General features: G+C 44.9%; 1 protein-coding gene across 1 annotated transcript; it reads right to left on the bottom strand.

Annotated features, from left to right (window-relative positions):
* Positions 1-5,299: 5,299 nt before the first annotated feature.
* LOC132585829 (zinc finger protein 665-like) lies at positions 5,300-15,623 on the bottom strand. Its single transcript, XM_060257705.1, has 6 exons — positions 15,540-15,623; positions 13,149-13,278; positions 11,331-11,521; positions 9,546-9,675; positions 6,584-7,212; positions 5,300-6,499 (listed from the first exon to the last, which is right to left on the bottom strand). The coding sequence occupies exons 1-6, from the start codon at positions 15,618-15,620 to the stop codon at positions 5,300-5,302; spliced, it is 2,361 nt and encodes a 786-aa protein (XP_060113688.1). The 5' UTR covers positions 15,621-15,623.
* Between the last annotated feature and the right edge of the window lie 921 nt (positions 15,624-16,544).

Below are 16,544 nucleotides of genomic sequence, written 5' to 3'. Positions count from 1 at the left end.
GTTCCACTCTAAAATGACACAAGTCTCAACTGCAAAAATATTTGTCAAAGAAAACAGATTTAATATCAGCTTCAACACTTAACTGCAGCAACATCTGTTTTACAATTGCACCAAAAATTCAAGTAAATTCTGAATGCTAACGAACGATATAACGTGTTTTGTTATTGTTTTAAAGGTACCCTAAAAAATTTCATAAACGTTCTATCTCAAATTGTTTTCCTGGAGCCACATTGCGAAACTTACAGTTTTGAAATTGCAGTAATAATCAAGTTAGAAATTAGAATACAAGTAATCTGTTTTTAAAGAATGAAGATTTAAGATATAAAACTATCACTTCTACAGTTTTCTCTTTTTATTTTGTGACTCTTAGTTTCTCATCAATTGTTTCCTCTTCCATTTTGGCTTCTTCTCTCAGTCTGTTGGGTTTTTTTTTTAGCATTTTCAAAACGTTTCATTTGTCCCTCAAGTCGCTTCTTTTCTTCTGAATCTCTTCTGGTGGCTTATGGTGTTTAGCCTCCAAGTGCTCTGGAGTAGCATGCCTGACTGCAACAGATTCCTATCAATTACAACAGATTCAAGTCCTCCACAGTTCAAGACAGCATCGCAAACCTGACGTTGAGAGGCTACAGTTTCTTCATACAAGTTCTCAATTAACATTAACTTATTAAAATGAAAATCCAGTTTCAACAGAAGCATTTCCATGAGACAGGATAAGGCATATTTTGACAACAGTCCATGGGTCTGAGTAACTTTTGTAGGCAGGCCCATGGCCACGGGGGGGGGGGGGGCAGGAGGGCACGGCACCTTTATTAAACCCCCCCTTAATCCTGTAGGGTCCCTCCATTTAGCGCCGGCCCAGTGCCGTGCTCCGTTGAACTTGCACCCCCCCCCCCCCAGAGCACCGCCTGGGCCACCTCCTCCGGCCTGTCCCGCCGCTACTGCCGCTACCCGCCCCTCCTTTCCCTTCACGCCCCCCCCCGGCACGATGGCAGGGCTCAGGCACGGTGCGCTGTGATCGCGGGGAGGGGGAGAGGGTGACAGGAAGGGAAAGGAGGGGCAGGTGGTGGTAGCAGTTGTGGCAAGCCGGCACAGGCGGCGGGCGGGCAACTTGCTGGGGGAGGGTGCAAATGGAAGGGAAAGGAGGGGTGGGCTTTCACCAGGTGGCTTGGAGGGAGGGGGAAGCGCCACGGAGGGGGGGCGGGGCTGCCAGAGCCCCAGGGAGATCAAGGGCTGCCAGAGTGGCGGCAGCAGAGAGTGGGGGCCACCAAAACTTCACCCAAATTTTATATCACCCTCCACCCAAAATTTTATATCATGCCCCCTCCATCTGAAATTTTCTGGCTATGGGCCTGTTCGTAGGACATCAAAATACCACAGTAAAACATATCCAGGCTAACTTCATTGTTTTGTTTTGCAACATCTGCTTGAAATTGAGCCTTGAACGCATTGTGGGCAGCTGTGGTTAAAGTAGTGTGTTGTTGCTTTGATTTTTCCGCTACTGTCTCATTGATCTGATCTGCTGCATGTAGAGCTTCAAGAACAGCCCGTATTCTGTTGATTCCAAGATTTGGCTTGTATAAAATGATAGTTGGATCTAATGCTGAGAGGCCACGCACCATCTTGAACTTCAAAGGATTTCTCTCCATCAACTTTTCAACAACTACCATGTTTCAACGCCCTAGGCAAAACTCGGCCACTTGACGTTCACTCAGTTTAGTTTCTTTCAACAGCTTCTTGCTGCAAAGCCAATGTCAATCTTGCTTTGTCAAGCAAGTTCTCAGACAATTTCATGTCAATTGTTAGCAACTAGGAACCAGAAGACACGTTTTGCAGCGTTTCCGATTTCATGCAACGACTCATTAGCTTACAAAGTTCTTCAGACAAAAAAGGTGCCAGTGGTTCTTCGTTTTGAAACCTTTGTTTCACTATCTCCAGCAATCATTTTCATGAAGCCATTTTGCACTTCACAAGTGGATCTTGCATTGCAGCTTTTATACAAATTGCAGGTTTACGGGGGGGGGGGGGGGGGTTGCTTCCACATACTTCTTGATGTTGTCAAAAACGCTCATAGCTCTGTCAAGGCACTTAACATTCTCCAGCCACCTAGCGGAGCAAAACTTCAGAGAAAATAGTGTGCTTCCAGTCATAGCAGTGTATGATGCTCTCCTAGCTGGGGAATCTTTGAACAGATAAGCCTTTGCACAAGACTGAATTCAGGTCCCATTTCACTGCTTGTAATCCTGTTTTAAAAGACCCGTGTACAACACGAAGGCTACAAGTTCCAAAGTCAATCCTTTTCCTTCTTTACAGTCAAGGTTGGTTTTAATCTCTTTTAATTTTCTCAGGAAAAAGTGATTTACATTTGGCCCATCCGTAGATACTTGCAATAATTTTGCAACTGATAAAGAAGACGTGCCTTCTTGAAAATGCTGAAAGTAGGGTTGCCAATCCCCAGGTGGGGGCAGGGGATCCCCTGGTTTGCAGGCCCTCCCCCCGCTTCAGGGTAGTCAGAATGCGGGGGGAGGGAAGGGAAATGTCTGCTGGGAACTCTGTTATTCCCTATGGAGATTTATTCCCATAGAAAATCATGGAGAATTGATCCGAGGTATCTGGGGCTGTTTTTTGGGGTAGAGGCATCAAATTCTCAGTATAGCATCTAGTGCCTCTCCCCAAAATACCCCCCAAGTTTCAAAAAGATTGGACCAGGGGGTCCAATTCTATGAGCCCTCAAAGAAGATGCCTCTATCCTTCATTATTTCCTATGGAAAGAAGGCATTGAAAAGGTGTGCCGTCCCTTTAAATGTGATGGCCAGAACTCCCTTTGGAGTTCAATTATGCTTGTCACAGCCTTGATCTTGGCCCCACCCCTAATGTCTCCTGGCTCCACCCCCAAAGTCTCCAGGCTCCACCCCCAACGTCCCCAGATATTTCTTGAATTGGACTTGGCAACCCAAGCTGAAGGTCTTCAGCAGTAGCAGTTTGAAGAAAAACACTGGTTAGATACCATTTGGAAATGACAATAATCATCCCAAAAACGAACCACTAAATCCATCTGTCCCTTTTGAACCACCTTATTCAAAGCTTCATCGAAACGGATAACAAATGTTTACATTATCAAAGATTTCAGGTTTTCACGGCTGGTAACATCATTAGGGTTTGTAGAATCTTTCGGGATCAAGTGCCGTGTTCTACTGGAGAAAGTTTTCCTTCCAGACGTTTCGTTCTCAGCTGCAGAGAACATCCTCAGTGGCGTTGCAGCCGGAGCAGGCGCTCAGACCTTCTTGGCTGCTGTGCATTGAGTGGGGCCAGGGCTGCTGGAGAGCTGCTATTTGTAGGCTGGAGGGGGTGTGATGAAAGGGCAATTGGTTTGTGGATGTGCCCATTGTTTGGTGGGGCTTCCTGGAAGGGTAGTGATAAGGAAACTGGCTGTTGAATGTGACCATTGTTCTGTGTTAATTGCTGGGAAGGTTGGAAGGGGTTTGAAGATAAGGAAGATGGTTGTTGACTGTGCTGATTGTTCTGTGGAATTTGCTGGTTGTTCTGAGACTTTCTGCAATTTATAGTCTGCTACAGACTATAAATTGCAGAAATTTATAGTCTGCTATTTATAGTCTGCTACAGACTATAAATTGCAGAAAGTCTCAGAACAACCAGCAAATTCCACAGAACAATCAGCACAGTCAACAACCATCTTCCTTATCTTCAAACCCCTTCCAACCTTCCCAGCAATTAACACAGAACAATGGTCACATTCAACAGCCAGTTTCCTTATCACTACCCTTCCAGGAAGCCCCACCAAACAATGGGCACATCCACAAACCAATTGCCCTTTCATCACACCCCCTCCAGCCTACAAATAGCAGCTCTCCAGCAGCCCTGGCCCCACTCAATGCACAGCAGCCAAGAAGGTCAGAGCGCCTGCTCCAGCTGCAACGCCACCGAGGATGTTCTCCGCAGCTGAGAACGAAACGTCTGGAAGGAAAACTTTCTCCAGTAGAACACGGCACTTGATCCCGAAAGATTCTACAAACCCTAAACATGTTTACATTGTTTCAGCTGTTTCAGTCAAAGATCAGTGAAATACGGCGCCAAGCCAAAAGCAGCAACATACACATTGCCTTTGTTTTTCCAAGATGAGACTGTTGAGCTATCTGAGAACATTAACTCACTGATGTTGTTACAAGTGTCAAATGACGTTTTCTTCATTGCCAGTTGCAAAGCACACAAGCACTCTGGTGTCCCGTCTCCTGACACAGTCCTTGATTACATAGGCAGCCATACTAGTTTGTGTGGTGGGTAATTCTTTGCCATTTTCATCACTCTGAGGCTGTCTCTTCGCCCTCTCTGGTTTTACCATCTGAACTTGTACTTGGCTTTGAATCTAAACACATTGTGATGGATTGTTGACTTGATTTAATTTTCAGGTTCTTCTGACGTAATGGTCTTTGTGCACGGGACTCCATAGCTCTAATTGCCATATTACTTAGTTCAAAGGTTTTGTAGCACACTTTACAATAACCTTTGCATTTGCCCCCAGCAACTGGTGATAACCATGAAACGAAGCCAGGATGAAGTCTAAAATCCAACCACTGCATATTAAAAACTGTCCTCTTAGAAGCCATCTACAAAATGTGGTTTCAGATACAGCCATGCGCAGAACCACCTGCCTGACACCAAGATGTTAGATTTTTTTTTCTGGCAAGTAGGAAATTTCCAAAGCTGGGAAAGTTTCACTTTCACTTTCTGGATCCAGAAAGTGTAATGAGCAGATCAGCAGCAAGAAAGGAGGTGGAGTTTCTGTAATCTAGAGAAGCAGACAACCCTTATTTGCAACCTTTATGCATGGGAGAAGTCAGGAAAGAGGGTGAGAGAGCTGGTACTCTGTAAACCCCAGGAGGAACAAGCAATCACATTTGCAAAATTTACTTTGCATGGTGCAAAGTGCTAGTTGTCCGTGAAATCCAACAGCGGCAAAACTCACTTGCAACTCTGTGCTGGGTTTAGCAGGAGACAAAAATGTTCATTCCATGGTAAACGTTTAAACTAGCCTTCCTTTGCAAATGCTACAGGCAGAGGGCTCCAACTGCAGTACTGCAGCTTTACCACTCTGCACCATGGGGCTCTTAGTATCATATAGTATCAAACTATTCAAATGTATAACTGTGGTTATACATCTGTAGAGATTGGTTATAATAATCATACAAGCCTTGCCAGTTACGGTATATTCAAATTCATCTTTTGGTCTTTGATTAATGTACTTTGTCAGTTTTGCCATAACTGCATATTCTTGCATCTTGTCTCAGCCTGACTTCCCAGTATGGACCTTTTGATGCGTCCTTAAGTAGGCATTTTCAGAGAAGCACTTTCCACACTCCAAGCATTTATATGGCTTCTCCCCAGTATGAATCTTTTGATGTGTCGTTAGGTGGCCAAGCTGAGAGAAGCATTTTCCACACTCCAAGCATTTATACGGCTTCTCCCCTGTGTGAAATCTATGATGTATGGTTAGGCCACCTTTCTGAGCGAAGCATTTTCCACACTCCAAGCATTTATGTGGCTTCTCCCCAGTATGAATCTTTTGATGTTCAAATAGGTGGCTACTCTGGGAGAAGCACTTTCCACACTCCAAGCATTTATAAGGCTTCTCCCCAGTATGAATCTTCTGATGATTGGTTAGGCGACCATTATCAGAAAAGCATTTTCCACACTCCAAGCATTTATATGGCTTCTCCCCAGTATGAATCCTTTGATGGTTAGATAGCTGAGAATGTGCAGGAAAGGTCTTTCCACACACCGAGCATTTATACGGCTTCTCTCCTGTGTGAACCCTTTGATGAACCCTTAGGCTGGAATCAAAAGAAAAGCATTTTCCACACTCCAAACATTCATATGGCTTCTCCCCTGTGTGAACTCTTTGATGATTCCTTAGGCTTCTACTTAAAGAGAAGCACTTACCACACTCCAAGCATTTATATGGCTTTTCCCCAGTATGAAACTTTTGATGTGTTTTTAGGGTGCTACTCACAGAAAAGCACTTTCCACAATCCAAGCACTTAAATGGCTTCTCCCCAGTGTGCATCCTTTGATGTGTTGTTAGGCGGTCCTTCCGATGGAAGCACTCTCCACACTCCAAGCATTTAAACGGCTTCTCCCCTGTGTGAAACCTTTCATGCATCCTTAGGCTGCTACTTACAGAGAAGCACTTACCACACTCCAAACATATATATGGCTTCTCCCCTGTGTGAACCGTTTGATGATTAGTGAGGCTACTATTCTGAGAGAAGCATTTTCCACACTCCAAGCACTTATATGGCTTCTCCCCAGTATGAATCTTTTGATGTATAGTTAGCCTCTGTCTCCAAGAGAAGCACTTTCCACACTCCAAGCATTTATATGGCTTCTCCCCTGTGTGGACACTTTGATGTTTGATTAGTTCATCTTTCTGACAGAAGGATTTCCCACACTCCAAGCATTTATGTGGCTTCTCTCCAGTATGAATCTTCCGATGTGTAGCTAGGCTGCCACTATAGGAGAAGCATTTTCCACAAACCAAGCATGTGTATGGCTTCTCCCCAGTATGAACCCTTTGATGTGAAGTTAGCTGGCTACTTTGAGGGAAACACTTTCCACATGCCAAGCATTTGTATGGCTTCTCCCCAGTATGAATCTTTTGATGTGTAGTTAGGTAACCCTGAAGACAGAAGCATTTCCCACACTCCAAGCATTTATATGGCTTCTCCCCAGTATGAATCTTTTGATGTGCAGTTAGGCTTTCTTTCCGATAGAAGCACTGTCCACACTCCGAGCATTTAAACGGCTTCTCCCCAGTATGTATCTTTTGATGTATAGTTAGATTACCTCTCCCACGGAAACACTTGCCACATTCTGTGCATTTATACCTTTCCGAGACTGCTGGAACACTGTGATACGTTTTAGCATTGAATTTGCTGTTGAACCCTTTCTGGTTCGTGTCACCGCTAGGCCTTCTCTTTCTCTTCCCTGTTTCATCTTGGGCTGGGTCCTCAGGCTTAGATCTGCTCTCACAGGCAATCAATTCCTTCCTTTGCTTCTGTTCTGGGCCCCTTATCCTTTTGCACTTTCTCTTTGGTACCACTTGATCCCCAGGTTTTGCTGCCACCGGCAGACTGTTGCCTTTTTCCACAATGCTCCTTCCCGATTCCTTCTCACTCCCCTCCTCCCTCACAGATGCAACTGCAAAAGAGGGACCAAAATCATATAAGAATGAAAAAGTACAAATACTAGTTAGAACAGGGGTGTCAAATATGCAGCTCGGGGGCTGAATCAGGGCCCCGGAGGGCTCCTATCAGGCCCCGAGCAACTGGCTGTTGTCTGCTTCCTTCTCCCTCTCTCTTACTTCCTTCTGTATCACAATTTGCTTTGCCAGCCTTGCTCAATCGCACAGGAGCTAAAGAGCAGAACCTCTATTTTCTCCATTGGCTGAGGCTCCTCCCTTGGGATCCCATGGGAGAGCTACAAAGAAAGCAGCTTTAAGACCAATGAGTGTTAATGTTTTAAGCACGTTTTAAGTTTTTAAAAAAATCTTTAGTCATGTTTGTTTTCATCCTTTATTAAGTTTATATCTCTGCTACTTAATCTTAAATAGGTACACACATGGCCCAGTCTGACATGGCTCGGCCGAGCCCAATATGGCCCGGCGTGAAAACGTCTAATTTATGTCAGATTCGGCCCTCATAACAAATGAGTTTGACACCCCTGAGTTATAAAGTACAGTCGGTAGTCAATGGTATTTTCTAGAACCAGAGTCAAGAGATTGGGAAAACCTCAGCAATATTTAAACACAGACCAGGATAACTTGGAAAAGAAGGAATGCTTCACTGAAGGAAGGAAGAGGTAATTTCTTGCTTCTCTTACAGAAACTTGCTCTTGAGATCACAGTCAAGTGAATAAGTTTTACGTAAGAAGAAAAGAGAGAAGCCATGTTGGATCAGGCCAATGGCTCATCCAGTCCAACACTCTGTGTCACACAGTGGCCAAAACCCAGGTGGCATCAGGAGGTCCATCAGTGGGGTCAGGACAAGTTTTCTGGTGTTTGTTTACATCTCTTAGCCTTTGTCACAGTATTAAACTACTTTCTTTTTGGTCCAGCACTGATTTATTGATTTGTTCTATTGTGTAATATGAGCCTGTATGTGTGTATATTTGTTTGACCTCTGAAGAAGTCCATTTCAGGTCGAAATACATTTCAGGTCAAAGTGGTTTCCCATTGTGGTCGTATGATTTTACTACGTCAGGAGGCTGATGATGGGCCCTAAATGATTTTTAACTTTCTGTAATAAATACATGGAAGAGCCCTGTGGCACAGAGTGGTAAAGCTGCAGTACTGCAGCCCGAAGCTCTGCTCACAACCTGAGTTTGATCCCGGCGGAAGCTGGGTTCAGGCAGCCGGCTCAGGGTTGACTCAGCCTTCCGTCCTTTCGAGGTCGGTAAAATGACTACCCAGCTTACTGGGGGGAAAGTGTAGATGACTGGGGAAGGCAAGGGCAAACCACCCCGTAAAGTCTGCTGAGAAAACGTCATGATGCGACGTCACCCCAGAATTGGAAACAACTGGTACTTGCACAGGGGACTACTTTTACCTTTTTAATAAATACATGTATTCTTATTATTTTACTTTAGATCCTGCTTTTAATTTTTGGCTCTTACTGTATATTAACCTTTCAGGTTCTTAATTCCAGTTTTTGGGTTAAGCTCCCCCCCTTTGTTTTTCGTTTGTTTAGGGACCACATAAAATAGAACAGGAAAAGAAATGCTTTCAAAGCCTTGATTTTTAGTGAAATGTTTTGATTAAATGAAAAGGATAAAATATGGAACCCTTAAATCCAGAGACTGGAGATGTGGACAGACAAGATAGATCTTTCTACAAGCCTGGAAAATGATCCAAGCTTGCAGAAGAATCTGGTGGGATAAAGTACATTGGGGGTTTCAACACCCTAAAAAAAGGAGTGTCAAACATGAGACCCGGGGGCTCAATTAGGCCCCTGGAGGGTTCCTAACAGGCCCCTGAGCAACTGGCTGTCATCTGCTTCCTTCTCCCTCTGTCTTGCTTCCTTCTGCATCACAGCTTCTTTTGCCAGGCTTGCTCAATCACACAGGAGCTATGGAGCAAAGTCTCATTTTCTCTATTGGCTGAGGCTCCTCACTTGGGGAGGAAAGAGAGCTCGCTTTGCCAGGCTCTCTCAATCGCACAGCAGAGCTGCGGAGCCAAGCCTCTTCTATTGGGTGAAGCTCCACCACCTCCTCATCCCCTGCAGGGAGAGGGAAAGAGGCAGAGCTTCCTTTGCCCAGTTCTGTTGATCATATGGGAGAGATACAAAATATTTAATTGTGTTTCTCTGTCTCCTTTATAAAGTTTATATCTCTGCTATTTTGACATTTACATTTCAGGGGAAGGGAAGAAGGTTTCTCTTTTCTATACTTTCTTTTTTAGGTGTTGTACAATCCCCAGCTGTGGAAGTTCCCTCCTTTCGCTTTCATGATCATAACAGAAGGGAAAAGATCCTTACCCAGAGAGGCCACAGTCTCATAATTTTCCTCTGTAACATCCCAGTAGAGTTTTCTTTGCCCTGGATTGAGAAGAGCCCATTCCTCTTCTGTGAAGAACATAGCCAGCCCCTCAAAGGACATTGGAGATCTCTGAAAGAGAAAAATATGGTCCCTGACCATTCAATAAAGAAAGAAGAATCCTCTCAACCAATCAACTGATTAAAGAATGCAATACATCAAACCGAAGCAAGAAGAGTGGGACCCAGAGTGGGGAAAGAGAGTGCAAGAGCTGAGGGAGCCATTGGTAAGAGGGACAGAATTAAAAAGGGACATACAGGTTCCCTCTTAGCTTCATAGCTCTTGTAGGAGCTATACTTTCTAATCTTGGTGTCAAGGCAAAGATAGATGCATAATGATGCAAATGGTGGCCAGTGATTTATATGGTACATGTGTTTCCTTCTCCCACTGGTGCCAAAAAACAATTCCCTAGCCTTTCCCTATGCTGCTCTTATGGGGACTGTTATTCCCAGCTTTTACTTTTTAAAAAAAGTCTCCTCCTAGCATGGCCAACTTGTAAAAAAGAGAGAATATGTATATCCTATCCTTCACTCAGAGTGGCTTACAATCTCCTTCCCTTCCTTTTCCTACAACAGACACCTTGAGAGGTAGGTGAGGCTGAGAGAGCTCTAATAGAACTGTTCTTAAGAAAACACCTCTGTGGCTTGCCCAAGGTCACCCAGCAGCTGCTTGTGAAGGAGTAGGGAATCAAACCGTGTTCTTCCAGATTAGATTCCACGCTCTTAACCACTATACCAAGCAAGCACAATAGCATTTCATTTCTTTTTCAGACTCTGTCAGGTATTATATACTGAACATCTCCAAGAAATATAAATTCAGGCAACTGCAAAAAGCTGGGCTTCTCTTGGACAAATCCACTTACATGCGAGGAAAATATAATAATAGACTGTATAGCTGACATTATACTACCTTGCACGTTTGATCCCAGAAATCGACCCAAAAAAGTGTTCAAGAGAAAAGTTCTGCTTTAAACGTTTTGGTCTCCAGAGAAGTTTGTGTTGCTCTAAAAGTTGCATCCCGATGTGTAAACATAACCTTCTCGAATTCAAGTCAAGGTGTCTTTCATTCTGATCTCCCCCTAACAAACCAAAGGCTGATTCACCCCAGGCTGTGCGATCCTCGGGGCCTGGTGGGTGAAAGATGCAGGGCTCAAAATGTCCACAGCACAAACTTGCTGCCTCAGAGACCTTCCCAGATATTTGCGCATTGTGGAAAACAGGCAGTTCGTACCTTCTGTCCCTGAATGGCAAGTAAGCGATTCCACCATCTGATCAGATTTTGGACTTTTATAAGAGAAATGCCTTAAGGCAAAGATTAACACTCACGCCCGTGTGTGTGTCAGTTCTGTCAGGTCACTTCTTTTTTTTTTTCCAAATGATTAAAAAAAAATTAATTACTCAAAAACTAAAACAGTGGTGCAGCAATCCCAACAAAGCAAAAGGGGGGGGGAGCTTAAATTAAATATAACAGGTATAAAGTTCTTTTGGAATTCCTCTGTTGTTTGCCAAATCGTTTGAAATAGGAGACTAGGTTCTTTTAAATGTGGTAACCGTTGCTGGTGAAGGCAAGGAATGAAGATTAAAAGCTAGTTTGGCTAAAACATATTGTTCCCAAAATCTGGAGTGCCAAGCCGAAACAGATGGAGCTGAAGGGGGTTTCCATTGAGAAGCGATTCCCCCCCCTCCCCTATTCTCTCCCAAGAGCTGCAGACGAAATCCTAAACTCACCTTTCCTGCAGACAAGCCAAGGCCAAATTCTCCCTCCAGCCAGGGCAAACAAGAAAGAACAGAGGCCCCATGGAACTCCATATTCCATACATTTTTGTCACCGTCTCGAGGAAAAACTGTGCCCTGGGCACCAGGAAAAGGTAGGGTTGATCTCTCTAGCGCTTGCAAGTCCTTCTGAGAAATCCAGTCTCCTGCAACAAGCAACAGCCAAACAGAACTTTTTTAATGATTTCAGAATGTGGAAAGATGATCTCTTTGCTCATTTGTGGTTTTGTGGGACAGCTTCCTGTATGTATGAATTAATCTTCCTTCTTTGATCAAACCCACTGCTTCTGGGATCTCTTCGGGGTCAGTCCAAAACCTACTTTACTGCAGCAGCACAAGGGCTTTATACTTCCTACCCCATGAACATCTGGTCACTGAGGGGAAGCCTTATATGAGAACAAGAAGGAAACAACGTGGAAGTGTGTTCGAAACTTCAAGAGGTCAAAGGAAGATGCCATTCCTCCCTTTTCGGCTGCGTTCATAGTAAAAGGCAGGCCTCGTTTTGGGCAGGAGTTCACAGGAGCAGAGCTCCGGAACCTCGAAATCAGGGGTGGCCAAACTTGCTTAACATAGGAGCCACATAGATTAAATGTCAAATGTTTGAGAGCTGCAAGAGATGAATGTCAGATATTTGAGGGAAGGAAGGAAAGAAGGAAGGAAGGAAGATGAAGAGGTAGAAAGAAAGCAACTTTAAATTTAAATACATTCTTCAAGCTGCTGACTGGCTAGGTGAATGATTTAAAGAGAGAAATGCCTTCTCCAACAACAGCAACAACAACAACAATTTTTATTTGTATCCCGCCCTCCCCGCCGGAGCAGGCTCAGGGCGGCTAACAACATAATCTCATACATTGGTCATACAATATTAAATAAAACTACATTGACAGTTTAATTAAAATTCTGATTAAAATTCTAAAATTAATAAAATATACTCATGCTATGATTACGCTTACGTTTACGATGGCGAGTTCTTTAACAGTTTCCCTCTTAATCAGTGAAGGCCAATCGGAAGAGGGTAGTCTTGCAGGCCCTGCGGAACTGTTCAAGGTCCCGCAGGGCCCGCATTTCCTCTGGAAGTTGGTTCCATAGGCGTGGAGCCATAGTAGAGAAAGCTCGGTTGTGGGTGCTTTGCAGCTTCACCTCTTTCGGCCCCGGAATGTTCAGCAGGTTTTTCCCAGCTGACTTCAGTGCTCTCTGGGGTTCATATAGGGAGAGACGGTCCCTAAGGTAGTCAGGTCCTTGGCCACTCTCCAAGCCAGCTGAGAGGGCGGTGGAGGCTTAAAGGGCCACACACAATATGTGTGAAAGAGCCATACGCAGCTCCCTGCTCTAAATTCTATCATGCTCTTTCTTTCTTAGACCGCCACCCCTCCAAAAAAAAAAAATACTTGCTTCTGGACTCCATTGTTCAAACCTCCTGTGAGAATTCTGCTGAACTCTACGATTGGACAAACTTCCTAATATCCCCCCCCCCCCCCTGCAAAAAAAAATGTGAAAATAGCCAAAACATATAAAACAGACAGCTGGGAATCTTCATCGTGCCACGTTGGCCACACAGGAGAAAGCAATTTTGAAAAGTGTGATGGGAGTAAGGTTTTATTCTGACAATTATAATTCAAGAAGCCTTTTAAGGTAAGAAGCTGAGCTGATATAATTTAGCACACCTTCCGGTGATGTCAGGGGTGTGTGGCATATGCAAATGAGCTGTGCTAAGGAGCTCCAGCACCTCTCTTTCTATGAGATGACCCCTGATAAAAGGGAAAAGAGCCTTACTCAGAGATGCCGCGGTCTCATAATTTGCCTCCATCACTTCCCAAAAGAGTTTTCTTTGGCCTGGATCTAGCAGAGTCCATTCCTCCTCCATGAAGAACACAGCTACGTCCGCAAAGGACACCAAGGGTCTCTGAAAGAGGAAAATATGCCCCACTGGAGCATCTGTTCCTGTCTCTGAACTTTCAAGAAGGAAAGACAGGATCCCATCGCCCACTCAATCCATCAAAAACATGTAATACACACACACAAAAAGATGGCAAGAAAAGTTGCATTAGTTTTCCTTTTTTTTTTAGCCTCTAACTCAGAGGTGTCGAACTCATTTGTTATGAGGGCCGGATCGGACATAAATGAGACCTTGTTGGGCCGGGCCCTGTCTGGCTGGGCCATATGTGTACCTATTTAATATTAAGTAGCAGAGATATAAACTTTATAAAGGATACAGACAAACCCAATTAAATATATATATATATATATTAAATATATACACATATGTACATATGAAGAACATATGAAGCTGCCTTATACTGAATCAGACCTTTGGTCCATCAAAGTCAGTATTGTCTTCTCAGACTGGCAGTGGCTCTCCAGGGTCTCAAGCTGAGGTTTTTCACACCTATTTGCCTGGACCCTGCACACATACACACTTTAAACATGCTTAAAACATTAGCACTCGTTGGTTTTAAAGGTGCTTTTTTATTTCTCCCATGAAATCCAGGGAACTGGGCAAAGGAAGCTGTGGCTCTTTCCTTCCTTCCCTAGGGGACTGGAAGGAGGAGCCTCAGCCAATAGAAGGAAGAGAGGCTTGACTCAGTAGCTCTGCTGTGCAACTGAGAGAGCCTAGGAAAACCAGCTGTGCCTCCCCCTCCTTCCTCCTTAGGGGAAGAGTCTTAGCAAATGGAGAAAACAGAGGTTTTGTTCTGTATCTCCCGTGCAATTGAGCAAGCCTTGCAAAGCAAGCTGTTATGCAGAAGGAAGCAAGAAGACAGCATGTTTAACACCCCTGCTCTAACTTTTATAATGTAGCAAAAGTCTCCAAGAAATACCAATTCAGGAAACTGCCCAAAACTGGGCTTCTCTTGGTCCAATTAAATGAAAAAAACAAAAGAACTCTAAATTGATTGCCGAAAGTCCATCTGCTATAAATGCTTGCATGTCTCAACCCAGAAATACATCAACATTGGTTTTTTTCCAGAGAAGGTTCCCACTTTAAATATGTTTTAACACAGAGGCTTTCTGTGTTAGTCTAAAGATCTGTAAACATAAACTGGCCTAAATTAGCTCATCATAGATTTTGTTCTATTTTGGATTTCACGGAATAGAAACACCTCAACACAACCATAACGATTACTAAATTGGGGGGGGGGGGCGCAGCTTATAAGAACGTAAGAGAAGCCATGTTGGAGCAGGCCAATGGCCCATCCAGTCCAACACTCTGAGTCACACAGTGGCCAAAAAAACCAGGTGCCATCAGGAGGTCCATCAGTGGGGCCAGGACACTAGAAGTCCTCCCATTGTTGCCGACTCCAACCACCCAGAATACAGAGCATCACTGCCCCAGACAGAGTTCCATCAATATGCTGTGGCTAATAGCCACTGATGAACCTCTGCTCCATGTGCTTATCCAATCCTCTCTTGAAGCTGTTTATGCTTATATGGCGGTTTATTTATCTACAAAAACAAAATAAATGATAGAAGCCTCAGTACTGGGTTCAGGATGATTGTGGCAGCTGTCTTACCAAAAAGGAAGGGAATGGATACTCTTTCTAAGCTGTGGGGTCTTGTGAACAAAAATTCTACTTTGTGAGCTCCTGCATTGAAGTTGTGAGCTCCTGCCTAAATCAATTTACTCTGGGGCCATTTTCCCGGGAATAAGACAAAAAAAAGTGTGAACCAGAGGCTTAAAAAACCCTGCCAGCTAGCTCACACTCAGTTTAGAGGGAACACTGGAATGGACACATCCTGGCAAGATTAACGACGACAACAGCCCCTCTAGCATTTTGCAACCGAAAAGACGGTTTACTCCCGAGAAGCCAGGCAGGGGGAGGTGGCACAAGCCGGGGGAGCGGCGCCGATTCCCTCCTGCACGGATGAGGCTCCCTGGGGATCACAAGACAAAGCAGAGAAAAGCAACAAGATTTAGTCAAAATCTAACTCCAAGATCAAAGCAGGGCCAAATGGCAAGGGGTCTGTGCACCGTGCAAAAAAGAACAATACCGCTTGCGGGCAGCCAGCTCAGGAGACCCAGCAAGGCCAGACAAACAAAGAACCCTGCTGGAACAGACCGGGAAGGCTGTCTGGATGCTCCCTCCGGCCACCTCTCCCATTCATGCATCTCTTCTCTCCCGTCCCCTATTCCGGCCCCAAACCGATTGCAGGACCTCCTCCACTCACCTTTCCTGCACCCTTGCAAAAGCCAAACTCTCCCTCCAGCCCGGGGAGAGGCGAGAGGAGAGAAGCCCCACGGAACTCCATCTTCCCCCAAATTTCCCTCTCTGCCTCGATGCAAAACCCAAAGGCGGGGTTGACCTTACTGGGGTTTGCAAGGCTATCTGGGAAATGTAGTTCCCTGCAACGACTACCAGCCCCGGAGGAAGGAGAGATGTCTGCAAAGAGGTTTCTTCCATTTACAGTGGCAGAGTGGGGCAGCCTCCTGCTGCCGTGCCTAAAAATTTTATTGGGGGGGGGGGGGCTGCCAAATGCTTAGAAACACAGTAGAAATGCAGTAAAACACAGTGGAAGGTTATAGAGAAGACTGGAATGTTGGTAACTTTTCCGGAGGGTTCCTTCTCAGTCAGCCCTAAAGACAGGTAAAGGTAGTCCCCTGTGTAGGCACCAGTCGTTTCCGACGCTGGGGTGACGATGCATCACGACGTTTTCACAGCACACTTTTTACGGGGTGGTTTGCCCTTGCCTTCCCCAGTCATCTCTACTTTCCCCCCAGCAAGCTGGGTACTCATTTTATCAACCTCGGAAGGCTGAGTCAACCTTAAGTTGGCTACCTGAACCCAGCTTCCGCCGGGATCAAACTCAGGTCGTGAGCAGAGAGCTTGGACTGCAGTATTGCAGCTTTACCACTCTGCGCCACGGGGTCTGTGTGTTAACCTTTAAAGATGCTCGTGGCCCTCCCAACTAAAGCTGTGTCCCGGGTGGGGCAGGGGGTTGCAGCAAGCTTCTTTCTTGAATTTGCTTTAATCCTTCATTTTAAAAGGAACATTTCTAGCAACGTCTCATAACGAGGTTTGATGTTAGAAAATACCATAAAGCTAATGCCCTGTGCAAGTGCCAGTCGTTCCGACTCATGGCAGACTTTTTTACAGGGTGGTTTGCCATTGCCTTCCCCAGTCATCTACACTTTACCCCCAAAAGCAAGCTGGGTACTCATTTTACCGACCTTGG

This window comes from Heteronotia binoei, chromosome 17 (genome assembly GCF_032191835.1).
Source record: "Heteronotia binoei isolate CCM8104 ecotype False Entrance Well chromosome 17, APGP_CSIRO_Hbin_v1, whole genome shotgun sequence".
Taxonomy (NCBI): Eukaryota; Metazoa; Chordata; class Lepidosauria; order Squamata; family Gekkonidae; genus Heteronotia; species Heteronotia binoei.
Note: the sequence above shows the minus strand (reverse complement) of the source record. Positions and strands in the feature narration are given on the sequence as shown.

Coding starts and splice junctions, on each gene's coding strand:
- LOC132585829 (XM_060257705.1), bottom strand. CDS start 15,620: ATGGAGTTCCGTGGGGCTTCTCTCCTCTCGCCTCTCCCCGGGCTGGAG. Junction 9,676..11,330: donor TTGGCTTGTCTGCAGGAAAG/GTGAGTTTAGGA, acceptor TTTCTCTTTCAG/AGATCTCCAATGTCCTTTGA. Junction 7,213..9,545: donor TGAGACTGTGGCCTCTCTGG/GTAAGGATCTTT, acceptor CCTCTTTTGCAG/TTGCATCTGTGAGGGAGGAG.